At 41.9% G+C, this 18526-nt stretch overlaps 1 protein-coding gene across 1 annotated transcript; it reads left to right on the forward strand.

The window, feature by feature from the left end:
• Positions 1-3678: 3678 nt before the first annotated feature.
• Positions 3679-16744, forward strand: SEC61A1 (SEC61 translocon subunit alpha 1). The gene is made up of 12 exons (XM_056336543.1): positions 3679-3801; positions 5321-5388; positions 6088-6153; positions 6251-6329; positions 7931-8062; positions 8826-8935; positions 9159-9312; positions 10158-10318; positions 10965-11162; positions 11580-11771; positions 13369-13445; positions 14384-16744. The coding sequence occupies exons 1-12, from the start codon at positions 3795-3797 to the stop codon at positions 14568-14570; spliced, it is 1431 nt and encodes a 476-aa protein (XP_056192518.1). The 5' UTR covers positions 3679-3794; the 3' UTR covers positions 14571-16744.
• Positions 16745-18526: the final 1782 nt, after the last annotated feature.

Consider the following 18526-nt stretch of genomic DNA (forward strand, 5'->3'; position numbering starts at 1 on the left):
ACTCCAATCAATAACCTCGCACTGCCAAGCCCTCCACTAACCATGTCCCCAGGTGCCACACCTACACGTCTTTTAAATACCTGCAGGGGTGGTGACTCCACCACCTCCCTGGGCAGCCTGTTCCAGTGCTTGACAACCCTTTTGGTGAAGGAATCTTTCCTAATAGCCAATCTAAACCTCCCCTGGCACAACTTGAGGCTGTTTCCTCTGGTCCTGTCACTTGTTACCTGGGAGAAGAGACGGACCCCACCTCACCGCAGCCTCCTTTCAGGCAGTTGCAGAGAGCGATAAGGTCCCCCCTGAGCCTCCTTCTTCTCCCGGCTGAACAACCCCAGTTCCCCCAGCAGCTCCTCATACAACTGGTGCTCCAGCCCCTTCCCCAGCTCCGTTGCCCATCTCTGGGCCTCTGGTGCTCCAGCACCTCAGTGTCTGCCTTGTTGTGTGGGGCCCAGAACTGAGTGCAGCATTCGAGGTGCAGCCTCCCCAGCGCCGAGTGCAGGGGGACGGTCGCTGCCCTAGTTCTGTTGGCCACACTGTTTCTGATACAAGCCAGAATGCTGTTGGCCCTCTTGGCCACCTGGGCACACTGCTGGCTCATATCCAGTCTACCACTGACCAACATCCCCAGGTCCTTTTCTGCCAGACACTCTTTCACAAGCCTGTAGCACTGTGCAGGGTTGTCGTGCCCCCAGTGCAGGACCTGGCACTCAGCCTTGCTCAACCTCATACCATTGGCCTCAGCCCATTGGCCCAGCCTGCCCAGACCCCTCTGCAGAGCCTCCTGTCCTCCAGCAGATCAACACTCCCCCCCAGCTTGGTGTTGTCTGCAAACTTACTGAGGGTGCACTCGATCCCCTCGTCCAGGTCATTGACAAAGATATTAAACAGGACTGGCCCCAGCACTGAGCCCTGGTGAACACCACTTGTGACAGGCATGCTGGCACACTACTTGAGGTTCCTCAGGCAAGCTGGGAGGTTATCTCCCGAGTACAGACTGAAAGGGAAACTTCAGCTCTGTTGAAATCAATGAAGTTTGGCTGTTGGCCTTAGCAGAGCAGTTAAGTCTTTTTTAGGTTAACAACATAGTAAACAATTTATTTTAGAAATGTTGTCTGCTCAGGGTTACCTGAAGGTCATCCTTATGTCCATGCTTACCTGCCATTGACCATGAGCATTCTCTTGTGACCTCAAATGTTTCATGCATGCTACCACCTCCAGAGCCCATCCCTCTGGGTAGATAAATTGGTAAGGACATCTGACAAACAACTGTCAAACTGCCTGACAGACAGCATGGGGGTGGCAGGCAAAGGGGAGGTAAAGCATGACAGAGTTGTGGTCGTTCCCTGGAATACAGGTACAGATGCTACAGCTGAGCATGACTGCAGGGAGCTCCCCACGGGCTGATCTTTTTGGGGAGCTACGCTGAAGCGAAAGAATACCTAACAGTATACCTATACTATGCAGAGAAAGAGATTATAGTGATTTCCTGAAGTATCGCAGACCTGAGCACTGTGGGGCACCGCACTGGGATCTATTTGCAGGAAGCTCCTTGCAGGGCTGTGGACTGTATCTATATTATATTTGGCACAAGGGCTTCTGGTCCTGAATGGGATCCTTGGGCAGTGATGCACTATAACAATTAAATAATGATAGTAATAAAACTTGCCTACCCAGTAGTGTACATTTCATGCAAGGTGAGATGGCATCATAAGTAAAGCAGTTCTTCCACCTTGTGGTGAGCCAAACCGCTGCTGGAGGAGTTTGTACATCAAAAATCAGACTGCATGCAAACACTATTAAACAGAGCCAGCACACAAAGGGCTATTGCTAGCACAGGACCTCTCTTGCAGACCGATGCTACAAATATTCACTAGCCCTGTTTTGTAAGGTCTTGTTTGTGTCAATGTTTGTGTGCATGTGTACACTTATACACGTGTGTATAAACGAATAGTTTTGTAATGCCCTCTAGCGATCCCAGCCCACAGATGCTAGGAGACGTGGTGTAACAACAGCTGGTGTGTCTCTTTTATCTTCCTTGGTTAAAAAAGGCCTTTATTCAATGCAACGTGCAAGCTTTGACACCCTGATAAAATGTACCGGTGTGGGAACAGAGTGTGAGCACATCACAGACATGGAAAATGTGATCTCTTTAAAAAGTGATTGCAGCCAGTTTCTGCAAGCAATGCCATAGAACTAGAACCATTTGGCGGCAGTGAAAAACTAATCTGTGCTTCTCTCCTCATTTCTACTCTCTGTCTCTATTTTCTGCTTTTTACCTCCGGCTATTGAGGCAATCATATAGTCTTTGTTGTGTGCATCGGGGCACAATTCAACACAACTGGGTCCAGCATCTACAGTCAGTTGCCACAGAGTAAAGCCCAATTTCAAAAGCAGTAATTAAATGTCAACTTTGTACTAATGCAATAGAGGTATATTGAGATATATAATTTTGTAGTACATGTTTTACATTTAGACACCTTTAGTCTTTATGGGTGGAATTCATCTCTTCTAACATCAGATGTGTAAAATACAGGTATCTGGTCTGAAGTGGTCACCTTAGTTCCCTCTATAATCGATACAGATAGATACTTCTGGAGGATAATTCGTGTAATCTGAAAACAGATGTGTAAGATAGGTAGAGTGAGTATTTCTCCAGGTGTCTCCTTCTGCCTTCATTGACCACAGAGTCTAGACAACTACCTAGACTAAAAGCAGATGAGCCATTTAGAGATAGGTAAATCCATATTAATCTTTCTAACATACCAGTGATCTGGCATAGTGATGTTATCAGCACCTCTCACAATAGTTTGCCTTATTTTAATAAATCCAGCAGATTCTGGCATTTCATCAGAGGCTGCTGCCACCCCTCCCCTGGATCACTGCTGGCGGTCCCTTGCCCAGACTTCCACAAAACCACGGCGAGGCCTTCGCTCTTTTCCACCTGTTGGCGCAGGTAAGCCAGGCACAGCACCTACATTAGTAAGTCAAAAAGATCTTATCAACAAACCTCTGCAAGATAGCTTGGCAGCTGGGAAGCCGTTGCTTTATCTCTAATTAGAAATGGGTGGGTTAAAATCACTTTTGATAAACCAGATGTTTTGAAATAAGCTGCTCTGGACAAGAGCTATGCACAAGAATAACTAAAACATTCTCAGACCCATTGGCAGATGTCTTCAGTAATTCCTAGAGATTTCTCTAATTACATATTATTGCTATTTATATTATTAGAATATTATTATATTATATAATTATATTATATTATATTATAATAATATATAATAATATTTAAAATTATTTAATTATTTAATTGTTATAAATAATAATTCTCTAATACAGTAATTCCATAAGATCTCTACTAGCTAAAACATGCACCCCCTGACATAACTCCCAACCTCACCGCCGCGGCCCTGCCCCGGGGCCGGGCCTACCCCTCATTAAGATGGCTGCCAGGGCGAGCAAGACTACAACTCCCAGAAATCCGTGCGCCACTCCGCCATCTGATTGGTTTCCTAGACCCGCGGGGAGCCAATAAGCGTCGGGGTCCCCCCGCCCTCCTTGGGGGTGCGGGTTGCTCTGGCAGTAATGCATGACGGGAGTTGTAGGCTCCTTGCCCTGGGGGCAGCGGAGGGCGGCGGTAGCCGGGGCGGCCTACAGCGCCTGCGCGGCGGCGGTGGGGCCCGGCGGGCCCGGCGCGTGGCAGGAAGCGGAAGGGGGCGGCCGGGCTCTATCCCTGACGTGTCTCTCCGAGGCAGCTGCCGCCGCCGCTCGCTCTTGCCTCCCGTCCGGCGGCCGCCATGGGCAGTGAGTACCGGGGCGCCTCGGCCGGGCGGCGGCGGGCGGGAGGGGACGGGAGCGGCGTCTTCGCGGAGTGCGCGACGGCCAAGGTGCCGCGGCTCGGCCACCGGCTCCTTTTTCGCAGGCGCCTGGGGATGGGCCCTCCTCAGGGGCGGCGCGGCGGCCCGTTCCCCGCGTTCCCCTCCCCCGCGCTCCCCTCCCGGGCGGCGGGGAGCCCCTCTGAGGCGCCGGGGCCCCATGGCCCTGGGGGCTGCCCGCCGGCGGCGGCACTCCCGCCGTGGTCAGTCCTGCGCCCATTTCCCTTCTCTTGTACAGCAGCTCCCTCTGGGTTATCCCCCCCCCCCCCAATCTCGCGGTGAAGGACCCGTGTCCTGGTGATGGCAGATGTCCCTAGGGAAGGGACCTGGCGCTGCCATGCCCCGCGGCCGGGCCGCTCGCTTGGCGGGCACAGCCAGCCCCAGGCCCGGGTGTGCTTATGCCGTGAGGAGACAGGGAGCGACGGGCAGTCAGGCTGGCGATTGCTCACAACGCTTCCAATTACCAGAGTAAACTATAAACAGTGATCTGAAGTCTGGAGGTAACCTGGGTGAATGGCAGTCTTCAGTCTGCTACTTCGAGAAAGAGCTGCTTGAAAAATCATCTTAGTCAATTGGAATAGTATTGTAGATGTAGGGGAGAATCGCGATTTGCTTCAAGTTTAAAACCACAATCCAGTGTAACTTCAGACAATTAATCGTTTGAAATGAAGTAAATAATTTTTATGGGCTGGTTTTAAAGTGTTACAAAACTGCCACTGAAGTTGCTGCCTTCTACAGAAAAGTGGAAAGCCACCAGTAGTTTCAGGTCTTCTGCATCGTCATACACTTTTTAGTTCAGATCAGCCCAAAATATAGGTGCAGTCTGAGATTCATCTTAAGAAGTTAAGCATTAACTCTGTTCAAAATCAGATCTCTGCTCGTAGGAGAACTTGTGACTTTGCAGATACCCTCTTCTTTTGTATGCTTAAAGACTCAGACTTTTCAGATCAAAGGCTATGTCCTTTTGACTAGGAGGAGATCATTGCGTGAGGTGTTTTGTAAAGTAACTTGAATTGTTGCTTATGACAGCATGAAGGAATTCTTAAGCTGTATGGCCTAAAAGTATTGTATTTCAGGTGGTGTATTTCTCAAATACCAGGTTAGGGGTGAAGCTATTATTAAATAAAAGTTCAAAGGTATTGGTAAACTCATGCAAAACAATGGCAAGGCGTTTTTTGCACTGTCAGTGTACTTAGTAAAATGGGAAAACTCTTGACTTTTTTCTTTTTGTTTCCAGTCCATGCTGTACTTACACAGAGATTCAGCTAGTATGGTATATTTAGAACAGATAAGAACTTTTTAAAAAATCAAAACAATGATATACGTTTGTCCTTAACTGAGACTTTTAATATGTAAAGTACATGTCCAAATTCAGTTTTACTTGAGCTTTTCCCAGTGTTTGTTGTATTTGTGTGTTCACTTTGTCTTTTTAACTAATTTCCATACAGTAAAATTTCTTGAAGTAATCAAGCCCTTCTGTGTTATCTTACCTGAAATCCAAAAGCCAGAACGGAAGGTAAGTTAATACAATTTTATTCACAGGTTTGTATTTGTGTAATATAAAATGTTTACAGCTTAGTTTGCATTTGTGGGATTAGGATTTTATTTTTTTTCCTCTTCGGAGAATGGCAGCTTTAGGCAAAATTGTTTTTAGTGCAGGGCTTGTCTAGCACACCCTGTATTGTGGGTATTGTGGATACGGTTGTACAAGAATATATTTGCTGGTAAATGCAGTTGTGCAGTTGTGGTTATGCCACAGCAGTGAAATGTTGAAAGCAGTATATACCAGAGTGTAAACTATAATAGTTTAAAATAGCAACTTGAAAATCTTTGCTTCTTCAGTTCTAATCTGAGGTTATTTGCTAAGATACGCCTCTCTCTTTTTTTTTTTTTTTTTTTTTTCTCACCACAGGCTCTTTCTTAGAAAGATACAAGACTCATTTCTGTGAAAATACTAGAATTACTTTCCATTGACATAAGCTTGTCTATTTGGGTTAAAGTTTCAATAAAGCTTTGACGTTTTCCTTGGCCTTACATAGTATAAAAGGGATGAACAGTGAGTTATTTTCTTTAGGATGTCCTGTACTTTGTCCCTCATGAGAAAATCAAGTGTGCTTTAGCTACTATGAAAGTTTGCCTGATTGACTAGATCTGGTTATCTTGACAGCTTTATCATCTTTGGTTGCTGGTTTTTGGTTTTGTTTTTTTCCTTTAGATTCAGTTTAAGGAAAAGGTACTATGGACAGCTATCACACTCTTCATCTTCTTAGTATGCTGCCAGGTATGTTTCTTTCTCTTCTTTTTAAGGAAGAGCTAAAATGTTTAAAGGATATTATGAAGTCTCTAATCCATTTTTCCTCTGTTGGTTGGAAATGCAGATTCCCTTGTTCGGTATCATGTCATCAGACTCTGCAGATCCTTTCTACTGGATGAGAGTGATTTTGGCGTCAAATAGAGGTATGGCCAGTCTTTCAGGAGGGTGGGGTTTTTATAGCTTGAATCAAAACATCTTTGGACGTGTTCTTACGTTGCACTCCAACAACGAAAATATCTGAAGTAGAGGGGGATAAGTCATTTTATGTATTATGTAAAATCATAATCCAGGGTGGCATTGGGAAAGGCATAACTTTGTGGACAAAATGAGTTTATGGTTGGCTGTGTGCAATGTTATATGTACAAAAATCAAGGAGCATTTTGGAGTGAAAAGGATTAGGGAAGAATTACCTGTATTGCTGCTGTTGCTGTCTTTTGTATATATTTCAGGTGGTTTATGTTTCAAACCATATTACATGAGTGTTGTTTTCTGGGTGACATCTTTGAGTCTGTCTCACAGAAGACTAAAATTCATGATAATTTATTTATAAAGTTTATAAAATAGTTTATGTTTTTATATATATGTAGGGTTTATATATATAGTTTATATAGTATATATAGTTTAGATTATAAAAATAGTTTATAAAAAAAGCCTCTACGTTTTCTTGTAGAGGGAGTGGTGACAGTTTCTTGAATTCACTTTGTCATTATATATCATTTGAGCTATTTATTAGTTTATATCATAATGAGATGTGCCCATATGCATGCATGCAGCTTGGTGTACTCCTGAAAAAAGTTTGGGTTTTCCTGTTTAAAATTACAGATAATTAAGTGACTCATTGTCAAAGGCAGAAAGCAAATTCCTATCTTGTCCTGGTTTCAGCTGGGATAGAGCTAAGTTTCTTCTTAGTAGCTGATACTAAATCCAAAACACAGCATTGTATGAGAATAATGTTGATAACATACTGATGTTCTAGTTGTTGCTAAGTAGCGCTTATCCTAAATAACAGACTTTTCAAGTTTCCCATGCTCTGCCAATGAGTGGCTGCCTAAAAAACCAAGAGGGAGCATAGCCAGGACAGCTGACCCGAACTAGCCAAAGGGATATTCCAAACCATAGAACGTCATGCTCAGTATATAAACTGGGGGGAGTTGGCTGGGGGCCACCCATGGCTGCTCGGGAACTGGCTGGACATTGGTCAGCAAGTGGTGAGCAATTGTGTTGTGCATCACTTGGTTGGTTTTTTTTTTTTCTTTTTGGGTTTTATTCCTTTCTCTCCCTCTCTCTTCTTTTCATTACAGTTATTGTTATTGTTGCTATTGTAATATTGTGTGTTGAGGTAAGAACAAATTAATAATTGAAATACAAATTTTACCTTTTTCCCCCATTCTCCTCCTCATCCCACTGGGGGTGGGGGGAGTGAGCGAGTGGCTGTGTGGTACTTAGTTGCCAGCTGCGGTTAAACCACAACACTTGTTTGATGCGGAGTAAATCTGTTCTGGATAACAACAGTCTTTTTCAGTGAATGTGTTTTTTAAAAGGTACTAAGGAATATCACATTACTCATCAGACTGACTTTTAACAAGCTTCTGCTATTTAAACCTTTTACATTTGTGGAGGTTTGGAGTTTTATATTTTCTCCATCATGGCATAAAGGGTGGAAAAAAGCAGTTTTGAAGTTCAGAGGTGCCTGGGTATGGTACACCCCATTATTTTCTTTTGTTGCTCTTCCTGTGTCCGTCAGGTACATTGATGGAGCTGGGGATTTCACCTATTGTCACTTCTGGGCTCATCATGCAGCTCTTGGCAGGTGCTAAGATAATTGAAGTTGGTGACACCCCAAAGGACAGAGCTCTCTTCAATGGAGCACAGAAATGTGAGTAACAGCTGATATTCAAGGCTGATGTTCTAGAGTATCTAAACTTAACAAACAGAAAGTGTAAACTTACTGTGTGATGAATGTTCAAGTCGGGTACATGGGTTTCTCTCATGCTGTGTGTTCATGTTGTGCCACAGGTTTCTGTCTTTAATCAGCCTTTTACTGTCTGCTTTCTGGCTTGTTAGCTGTTTAGCTTCAGAAAGGTTTGAAAAGGAAAAATATCTGCGATTGGCACTGCTGCTGTAATCTCACCAGTTAAATTAAGTAATACGTAGACTGTGGGGACTGAACTTTTCAACTGTGTTGGACAGTGTTAACCTAGAAAAGTTACTATTAGGGTGTTTGTTCTAGTTGTTTCTACCTTGCAGTATCAAGCATGGCTTGTTCTCAGCAATAAGAGATCTCTGTGCTCAGTTGATAAATGGCTTTTAGAAAAATTTGAGTGTTCTTTAGCTATTTGATGCTGTATTGCACTATTTACTGATCTGTTCACTGGGAAAACAATTCATAAATTGCTACAGTAATATCATAACACCCTCAGTTTTCAATATCTAAAGCAACCTTCAGTGAAGTGTCTGTGTGTATTTGTATTTTTAGTGCCAGATTTCAGACAAACACCTTACCTTTGAATTTAAACATCCTGTGACAATGTATTCCTTCCCAGTTTTCTCTACAAAGAGAAAGTGGTTTGTATTTCTCTAATTGCCCACTGACCTAGATGTCCAGAACAAATATGTACTTTTTTCTTCTTATTCTACAGTGTTTGGAATGATCATTACCATTGGACAGTCTATTGTCTATGTAATGACTGGGATGTATGGAGACCCATCTGAGATGGGTGCTGGTATCTGCTTGCTTATCACGATTCAGGTGATTTCTAGTCCTCTCTTGCTTTCCCTCTGAAAGAGTCAAAAAGTCCACCTTACGGACTGCCTGCCCAACATGCAGAGATTGAAGTGTGCCTGCTTCCTCATTCATATATATATATATATATACACACACACACACCTTCCTTCTCTTTTAATACAAGTTACTTTTTTAACAAAATTTAAGAAAGGATGGGACTAATGCTGTATTTCTTTCTTTACTGTAGCTATTTGTTGCTGGATTGATAGTTCTGCTCTTGGATGAACTCCTGCAGAAAGGATATGGTCTCGGTTCTGGCATCTCTCTCTTCATTGCTACCAATATCTGTGAGACTATTGTGTGGAAAGCATTCAGCCCCACTACAGTGAACACAGGACGAGGTAATATGGCATAGTCTGTTTTCGTTACAAAATTTTTTACAAAAAAGGCAAAATCTATTTTTTGCAGTATGTCAACTTAAATGGCAAACGCTGCTGCTAGCATCTTGGCTGTGTAATTGCCATGTAGTGAATCTTGTTAATACAGCAAGTGCTCCTACACAAGGTGCAACTACAAAGACATTTCTCTTTAATTTTGTAGTGTCTTTCAAGATATTTCCTGAACTTGAATTTCTTACGGTGCCTCCATTAAAACTCAATAGTGGTAGACTGCCATTGTATTATGGTTGCTTCCCAGCTTACTGACAAATATCTGTTTCTTTCTGCACCTTGCATTTTTTTTTACTCTTTGCCCCAAAGACCTTATTCTCTGAATGTTACAGAAGGTGATTTTGTTTGGTGCTGTATAATAGAAAACATAACTGAGGTTATCGTATTTTCTGTAATGCAAACAATAACTTGTGTGTCACTGTGAATGATACTAGAAAGCATGCTGCCTCTCATCCAATTTTTTTGTTTGTTTATTTGGTGGGGAGGAGGAAAGGGGTAAAGACCTTAGTGAATGTCAGTATTTCTGGAGACCAATAAAATTATCTCATTTGATCATTGGGTTATGATTTAGTTTCTAGGCCACTACAGGGAGATTTAAAAAACAAATTTTGGACATACTGTAGCTGATATGAAGGATGGCAGTAGGAAAAGTCTGACAGCATGCTCTAGATGCAAGAGACTTGGAGATATATCCCATTCTGAATCCTCTAGTTCAGAAATATACCTAATGGGACAAAGCACTGAAGTTGGGAGATAATCACAGCACACCTAACTTGGTTTTTCTTTTCCTTTCCAAGGCATGGAATTTGAGGGAGCCATCATTGCTCTGTTCCATCTTCTGGCTACTCGTACAGACAAAGTCAGAGCTCTTCGTGAGGCTTTTTACCGTCAGAATCTCCCCAACCTTATGAACCTGATTGCCACCATCTTTGTCTTCGCTATTGTAATTTATTTCCAGGTCAGTTGGAATAACGAGGCCTGTGAAACTGTTGATATGGAAGTAGATCTGTAATCTGCTTCCTTCTATGAGAAATTGTATTTTCACTTTCTAGTGCCTTCAGAAGACTCATTTTTGTACCTGCAACGTTTGAATGTTCATTTAACACTAGCTTCTCTTAATCTTACTGTAGCCACATAATAGACTTCAGACCAACTTTGGTCACTGAAAAAAACCCCACATATGAACATGTATGTGCAGTATTGTCTAACCCAAATGCTCTTGCTTTTTACTGGAAAATACTCTGAAGTCTTCAAGCCTGTATGTCTCTTACTGTTTGTTGCAGCAAACTGCTGATGAATATAGAAGGTTTTAATGTTTCTTTTCCGGGACACTATGTTCAGTCTTCTTGAAACTTTAGATTTCTTCTGATGTCTGTGGCTTTCCATGCCTTCTTATATGTGTGTGTTTAGACAGCCCTGCCGGCTTCCAGGCCATTTGCAGAAGTGTTCACATGGATAGCCTTATGGGTAGAGTATGTGTAGTTGCACAAAATGATTGCAGGGGTTTTTTTCTGTTGCTGTCAAGGAATTGCAGTTGCATTTATGACCTGTGGTATGGGTTCATGCCAGTTGTAATGGGGGACTTTCTTTTGAAAACTTTTCAGGGCTTCAGAGTGGATCTTCCTATCAAATCTGCTCGCTACCGTGGCCAGTACAACACCTACCCTATCAAGCTGTTCTATACCTCCAACATTCCCATTATTCTTCAGTCTGCCCTGGTGTCAAACTTGTATGTCATCTCCCAGATGCTTTCTGCTCGCTTCAGTGGCAACTTACTGGTTAGCCTGCTGGGCACTTGGTCTGTGAGTATTCCTTCTAATCTTGCATACAGCTTTATAAGACCACCATTAAAATGCATGGTTAAAGAGATGGTCTCTAAATATTAAGGCACACTTCTACAGGTGGTCATGTACACTGAAATTAGCCATTTGTTTAATGGTAGAGTATGAGACCAGCTGTCTTGAGTGTAGATGTTAGGTCTCCATTTAACTTTTACCTTGGACTGTTCTTTGCTGTCCTAGGTATTTTTGCTCTTCGTTATTGTATTCGATTTCCACTTTAGAAACTGCTTGTCATAGTAAAGTTGAATCTCTGTGTGCTGCTGTACTGGTAATGATACACAGTGATATGAAGGTGATATAAATCCAGACATAGCCTAATGGCTAAGAAATAGTGAGGTCACCTAAGTTACTAAAGAAAAGGTGACTTCTTTCTTCTAGGACACGTCATCTGGAGGCCCTGCTCGTGCTTACCCAGTTGGTGGACTTTGTTATTATCTGTCACCTCCAGAGTCCTTTTCTTCAGTGCTAGAAGACCCTGTACATGCAGTTGTTTATATTGTATTTATGCTGGGCTCCTGTGCTTTCTTCTCCAAGACATGGATTGAAGTCTCTGGCTCCTCTGCCAAAGATGTAAGTTTTAAAATGACAAATTGTGTAAGCTTACGTGATGAGAACAAATGGGCTGTTGTAGGAATAAGACTGACTGTCTTCTGAAATAGCTATTTTGCTGGTAATCTTGGTAATATTTATTGTTTGTATTGACAGTGACTGTGTCTTTTTTTGTAAGTGGGGAGGATGGGGGCAGAATGGGGGTAACTTTTTCCCCGTTTTCTTTACTGCTTTTTCAAGAACAGCGGCAACAAAATTGCTTTCATTGGCATTAGGAAACTTTCAGCATTCCTGTGTAACATCTCATCAGTGCGAGGGCAGGCGAGGTAACAGGAAAGGTAGAAACTTTCTGTGCCAAGTAACAGATGCACTGTGTACAAGGCAGCTGCCACTTAACTTCCAGGTAAAGCTTGAATACCCATGCCTGGCATAGAGAATTCTTAACTTCTTTTGGGGGAAGATTAACTAGAGGTTGTTATTTTTAATTTGAGAGCACTGATAACAGAGAATATAGTGCAGCGCATTAATGTACCTGAGCCTAGCTTCTCAAAATTTCCATTTGCTACAGGATATTTGATATTCAGCAACTGTATCATTCTGAAATTGGAATTGGAAAACAAGATGGAAAATAGTTGTCATCGTGGTATGTTTGTATTGTGTGGTTTTGGGTAGGAAATCAAGCTTGGCAGCCATATGGAATAGCTTAATCCATTCTTTAACAAATATGTAATAGTTGCACAGTTACTGTAACAGCGTGAGCACTCTCTCATTTTGGACTTGAATTTAGCTGCTTGTCAGGCATGCAGGGAGGCACTCACAGCCATGTGATTTTTATTTCAGTATAAACCAATGTACAGCTTTTAACACTTTAATATACTTTCCTTATACTGAATAAAATTATTTTAATTTCACGTAAACAAGGCCATATAAAAATTGGTGAATCATTACTTAAATGTTCACTGTATGGTGGAGGACTGGTAGCTTAATCATCTGAAAGTGTGTTTTCTCAGTACATTAGATTCAGTGACAAGCACCTTTAGAAGGTCCCTTGCTAGAGTTTGTTACCCTTTGTTTTTAGTGAAATGTTTGCAGGGCTATATATTGTAACCCTGTGCAATTGCAGAAACCCAGTTTAAGAATAATGTCCCAAGAAGGCATTCTTTTAAATGTACGGTTTTTAATATGGCCCCACAAGCTGTTTCCCACATTCATTTGGACTAACTGAAACGGTGTGGATGCTTTATAGGATTGTTTTGCTAACATCTACTAAACACTAATCAGGAGAAGGGTAGGTGGCAGAACAGGAACTGAATGGTGTGTATGAAAGCCTACCAGTTTCCAGAGTTTCCTTGTCTAGGTAGGACTAGAATTATCCAAAAAGCTTTGTGTAATTGAGAGTGTGGAAAAGTGCCTGTGACTGCAACCTATCTGAAGTTAAAATACTGGATATTTTAAACTCAGATGAATAATATAAAAACCAAAACAATACCAAAAAACACCTAAACACACCACCATTTACTGAAATGTCTTGCTTCCGTTTTCCTTCCCGTAGTACTGAGTTCCATGGCCTTGGCAAATAATGCTAAACTTACTTGCTCCATTCCTTGATTGAATACAGGTTGCCAAACAATTGAAAGAACAACAAATGGTAATGCGAGGCCACAGAGAAACTTCGATGGTACATGAACTAAACAGGTGAGCTACACATTTCACAGGCTGTTTATGCAAGGTGTTATGGGGGAAAACACATGGCAAACTTTGCTTTGACTTCCGATTTCTAGATTCTAGAACAACATTCTTTCAGCTTCATAACGTGCGTGAGACGCAGAATATTGTCTCGTTAATGGAAGGGTGGTACAGTACAGCATATTCTCGCTTTACAGCTAAGAGAATATGCCTTAAGTTCTGGGGGTTGTATTTTCCTGTTCTTACTTCTTTTATAGGATAGCTAATAATGAGCATTTGAATTTACTTCACTACTTCAACCTGATGCACAAGTTGGTTTTTTTTACTGTAATTTTTAATGTGTTACATCTTGAGTACTGTTTTCATGCAGACCTTGCTTCTAAAACAAGTAGTTACTTAAATCTACAAGGTGCAGAGGTAGGCAGGGGTCAGCCTCTAGGTTTTCTAACTGCAGAGTAGGACCTATTCATCCTTCATGTTACAGAAAAGTTATCTTAACTTTAGATTTCAGTCGTCTGCAAATGAGTTGAAGAGCTAGTAACCATAAGCTTAATCTGTGTGCTTGATTGCATGGTAGACTGCAATACCTTCTCTTCTTAGCTTAGCATTTTTTTTCCCCTCAAATTGGGTTCAGCTTTTTATTTCCTTACCTGGTATACTGGCACTATTGCACACTTCTTACCTTGTATTGTGGACCCAGGAGAGAAGGGAGTATTCTGCTATTGACTCTTTTCCTTTCATCTAGTTTCATTCTTGGTTTTTTACCTACCTGGTTGGATTATCTCTGTAGTGTTCTTTCTGTTCTTGGTGGGATTGGTTTTCTACAAAAAAATCTGCCTCTTAATTTAGACACTTCCCTTAGATCCCATATGCCACTAACCCTAGAATATTTGTTAGTATCCTGAGCAAACCTGGCACCTTTTCTATTCTCATTTTGTGTTTTACAGGTACATTCCGACAGCTGCTGCGTTTGGTGGTCTCTGTATTGGCGCCCTCTCTGTGTTGGCAGACTTCCTTGGGGCAATTGGGTCTGGAACTGGAATTTTGCTTGCTGTCACTATCATTTATCAGTACTTTGAAATTTTTGTAAAGGAACAGAGTGAAGTTGGCAGTATGGGAGCTCTTCTTTTCTAAACCTAGCTTCTCATGGACCCAGGAAAGAGGGGAGGAACATTCTCAAATATAGCCAGTCAGGTGAAAAGAAGTAAAATAAACTTGATAATGCCATTCTATAGGAACACATATTTTAATAATGTTTCCAAAGCGCATTCCCTTATGTTCAAACTTTTCTAGCGTACTGTTTGCATTTTATAAATTGATGAGGAAATATGTACAAAATATTTTTTTTTTAAGAAAGTTGTTTGTTAATTATGTATTAGGAGAATCAGCTTTCTGATTTGGATTTAGTTCAATGACTCTTGAAATTTTTTTGGAGCCCCTTTCAAATTTAGTATACCTGAAGCTTTTACAGGTTTTAATAAATGTTTGTTAAATGAATGTTTGGAAGGGATTTTTTTCCATTTAACTTGTTTTTGCAGCTCCTTTGCAATGGTGGTCAGAAAAATCTCTCCCTCTGATGCTCAAGTTCCATAATTACAGTTACAAGCACAAACAGTGTTTAATATGTTCAGGTTTGTGTTTGGGGTTGTTTTTTCAGTATGGCAGATTTGGAAGGCAGTTGTTTCTTTTTACTAAATGATATCTCTAACTCCAAATGTTTTGTCTTGTAATCACTGCGCTAGACCTTGTCAGATGTTGAATATTGGCTTGAGACTGTTGTCAAGTTTCTGTATAAGGTGGGAATGTGTTCTTTCCCACCACCCCTCCTCTATAAGCAGAAAACTCAGGTCAATCTAGATTCTGCCAGAGTCTGTGCCTAAGAGTTGCAACTTCAAAACTTGGTCATACTGGCAGCTTTGTAAAACATTCTAATTAGTTTTCATTGCCATTAGTGGTAGTTCTGATGCTAGCTGAAAGAAATGGACGTTATGGCTGCTTAGATGCAAATCTGCTTGTGCTCTTTGCTAAAGCTAAGTTTCATTGATATAATTAATTCTGGTCTTGTAGCAATCGGGATGTTATCTGACTACTCATACCTAGTGAATTTTGAGTCTCATTGCCACAAAGGAGTGTGAAAAGAATGTGTGCTACTTGTCTATTTCTATAGGCCTAGATATGAGACCCTTGTCAGATAACTCTTGTAAGTTGCTTATGTGGAAGCCTTTTCCATCCTATAATGTCATTGATTCGAATGGTGCATAGAAAAGTACCTTTTCAGAAGGTATTGGGACTCCTGTTTTTGAAGATCACGCCTTCAAATTGGAGAAGTTACATTATTGGCTTTAATGGACCAGAATAATACTTAATTTTCCATTTTAATTTAGATTGTCAGTACTAATCAGGTGCCTAGGACCAAATGCAAATATCTGTGTACGAGTCTTGTAAATACACTTTTCCTCAATCAGTATTGGACGACATGGAAACCAGAATGAGGAGTTATAATATTGGAATGTTTCTCTACACTGCATCAACATGCCTTCTGTGCATTTTGGCATGTTCGGCTAACAGTATATGAATTACTGTTTCTGCTTGGCGTGTCGGGACTCTTACATACCCAAGGAGCACGGATGACATCCAGAAGCCCTTGTTAATGCACTGAGCTCAAATACCAAATGTGTGAGAAATCTGCAAATTCGGGATGAGATACACCTATCAATCAAAGTGAAACTCCTGGGGTGAGGATCACGATTGGGAAAGGGACAAAAAGTATTAGGATAAAGTACCCGTGAAATGCTCGCTACCAACCATTCACTATTACTTCACACTGTGTTCAATAATTTTCCTGTCTTTTGTAGAAAGTACTAGCATGCCACAGCACCATTTTGATGTGAAATAAGGGACGGTTAATAAGTGACTTTCAAAAGAGAGGGAAGGAGCGTGGTATGGTTCTTCTGCTTTGGGGATTTTGTTGTTGCTGGTTTTTTTTCCAGGAAGCCCAATACAAATTTTATTTTGAAATAAAAAGGACTCCACTTTTGGGCCCACAGCTCTGGCTGGGCTGGAGCTGTACTTGTATTTTTGGTCATATCTGTTTGAACCGGTTGCAGTTTAGACCATTAGCTCTTCAGTGTCTAAGCAGCACTTGTTCTATGCATCTGTACTTTTGTTGTCTAGTGGTGAAGTCTTTGTTATCAAGCAGCTATGTCCTCAAAGCAGGACCTGCTGGTCATACAGTGGACGTTCACAAAAAAGAAATAATACCTAAACAATCTGCTTTATAAAGAAATAAAGTACATCTTTGGAGCTAATGTTTGGCTTTTGGTGCTTTGAATACTGTTAAGGTTCTAACACTTGTTAAGTAACGTTGCCTGCCTACAAGACTCTGAGTGATCCCTCTCAGAACAGCTTGTTTAAGAGTGTCAGTGTAAAATAAAGACTAATTGTGTGTACTCCAAGGTCTTCTCTCAACAATAGGTTGCCAAAATAACAGAACCTTACCCATTCCTCTGGGCTTTCCTGTTCCAGAGGAATTGTAATTCAGAAGGCATTTCACAGGCAAATAGTGGGAGAGTGAGGTAATGATGCATCAGTTTTAACAAAAACTGTGTTTCCACATGAAATGCGTGCCAGTCTTTTTGTAGCATGACTTTAGTAACAGGAATTAATTGAAACAACACAACTCAAAGCTCATGATACTCCTAGTATTGTTTTGCCCTCTGAGTTTTTAAACTTAACTTGGAGTAAGGAAAAAAAACAAATTTCCTCCTGACTAGAAATACCCTAGTACTTAAAAGCAAATTTATGTAAAATACTGGTACTGGGTGCAAGAACTTTGTCCAAGATGCTGGTTGTGTATGAACAGCATTAGTCGTTCTAAACAGCAGTGTGATTTCTCCCTTGCTCTTTTACGTTCCCTCGGGAAACTTGCCTTAATAACTGTGGTTGCTGTAGGAATATTGTGTTGTTGCACGTATGATCAGAGAAGTAATTGAAGTCACTGTAGATGAGTTATCAGCAAGACAGCTAGGTGAAATACCAACACCGAGGCAAAGTCTGAGATCCTCTTTCTGCTGGTAGCATTTCAGTGCAAAATTATTCACACAGCCTCTTACACGCTCTCGATTTCACGTGAAAGCTTGTGCCACAGCACTGAAGTGCCGAGTGTTTGATTTTGTCCCCATCACCATTATTCATGAGGCCTTAAAAATCATCTGGTTTATTTCTAGTTCACTAATTCCTAGGGCCTATCTCCATATAATTTTGAGATGGTAAACAGAGAGACTTTTTTTTTTTTTTCTTAATTCCTTGAACGTTTTGTTTGTTGTTGGATATTTTTTGTTGTTGTTTAAAAACAAATTCCCTTTGGCTGCAACTGTAAAGGTTGTTGCCTTACTCCAAAACATTTCATGGCTCTGCTCCATCGATTTCTTCTGGGGATAACCCTGTCCCTGTACCGTAAACAGTCTGTGATTTGTGAAATAGATTTCTCAGCCAGCTTTCAGTAAAGGAGGAAGCCGAGTGGCCTAGTAACTGCTTTTCCTAATTATTCTCTCTTACAGCGAGCAATAACAAGCTTTAGGCAGCCTTCAATTTGATCACCACTTTGGGGAGTTGTGTGCAGGCTTTTGTAAGCTGCTGTTTGCTTACCGACGTGGCGTGACACACTGACAGGTCCTCAATCAGCCCTCGCTGCCTGGAATACTAAAGCTGCCTCCTGATGCCCAGCCGGGTGCTGAGCGGCCGTTCGAGCCCTGGTTATCACGAGCAGAGTGCTTTCAGGGAAGGTGTGCAGGAGAGGGACACCGATGACATTTCTGAAACTCTGTTTTGCTCGGTACGCAGCCTCCGGCAGCTCTCCCGCACGGACCCCCAGCCTCCGCCCGGCGAGGTCAGGGTTTGCACTGCGGCCAGGGCCGGCGGCGCTGCTGGCTCCCTCCCAGCGGCACCGGGAGACGTGCAGGTGTTCAAACAATGCCTGCTTGTTGTGGGGGGCCTGGCTCTGGGAAACGCAGCCCCCCCCCAGCTTCGCCAGCCCTTCCCGAGGATGGCTGCTGGCACACGGAGGGGAGCGCTCGCCCGCCGGGTGGCAA

This window comes from Falco biarmicus, chromosome 4, assembly GCF_023638135.1.
Source record: "Falco biarmicus isolate bFalBia1 chromosome 4, bFalBia1.pri, whole genome shotgun sequence".
Lineage (NCBI taxonomy): Eukaryota > Metazoa > Chordata > Aves > Falconiformes > Falconidae > Falco > Falco biarmicus.

Excerpts from the sequence above, each read along its gene's own strand:
- SEC61A1 (XM_056336543.1), top strand. Across the intron at positions 9,313-10,157 it reads TACAGTGAACACAGGACGAG|GCATGGAATTTGAGGGAGCC; the intron begins GTAATATGGCAT and ends TTCCTTTCCAAG. Across the intron at positions 11,163-11,579 it reads GCCTGCTGGGCACTTGGTCT|GACACGTCATCTGGAGGCCC; the intron begins GTGAGTATTCCT and ends TCTTTCTTCTAG.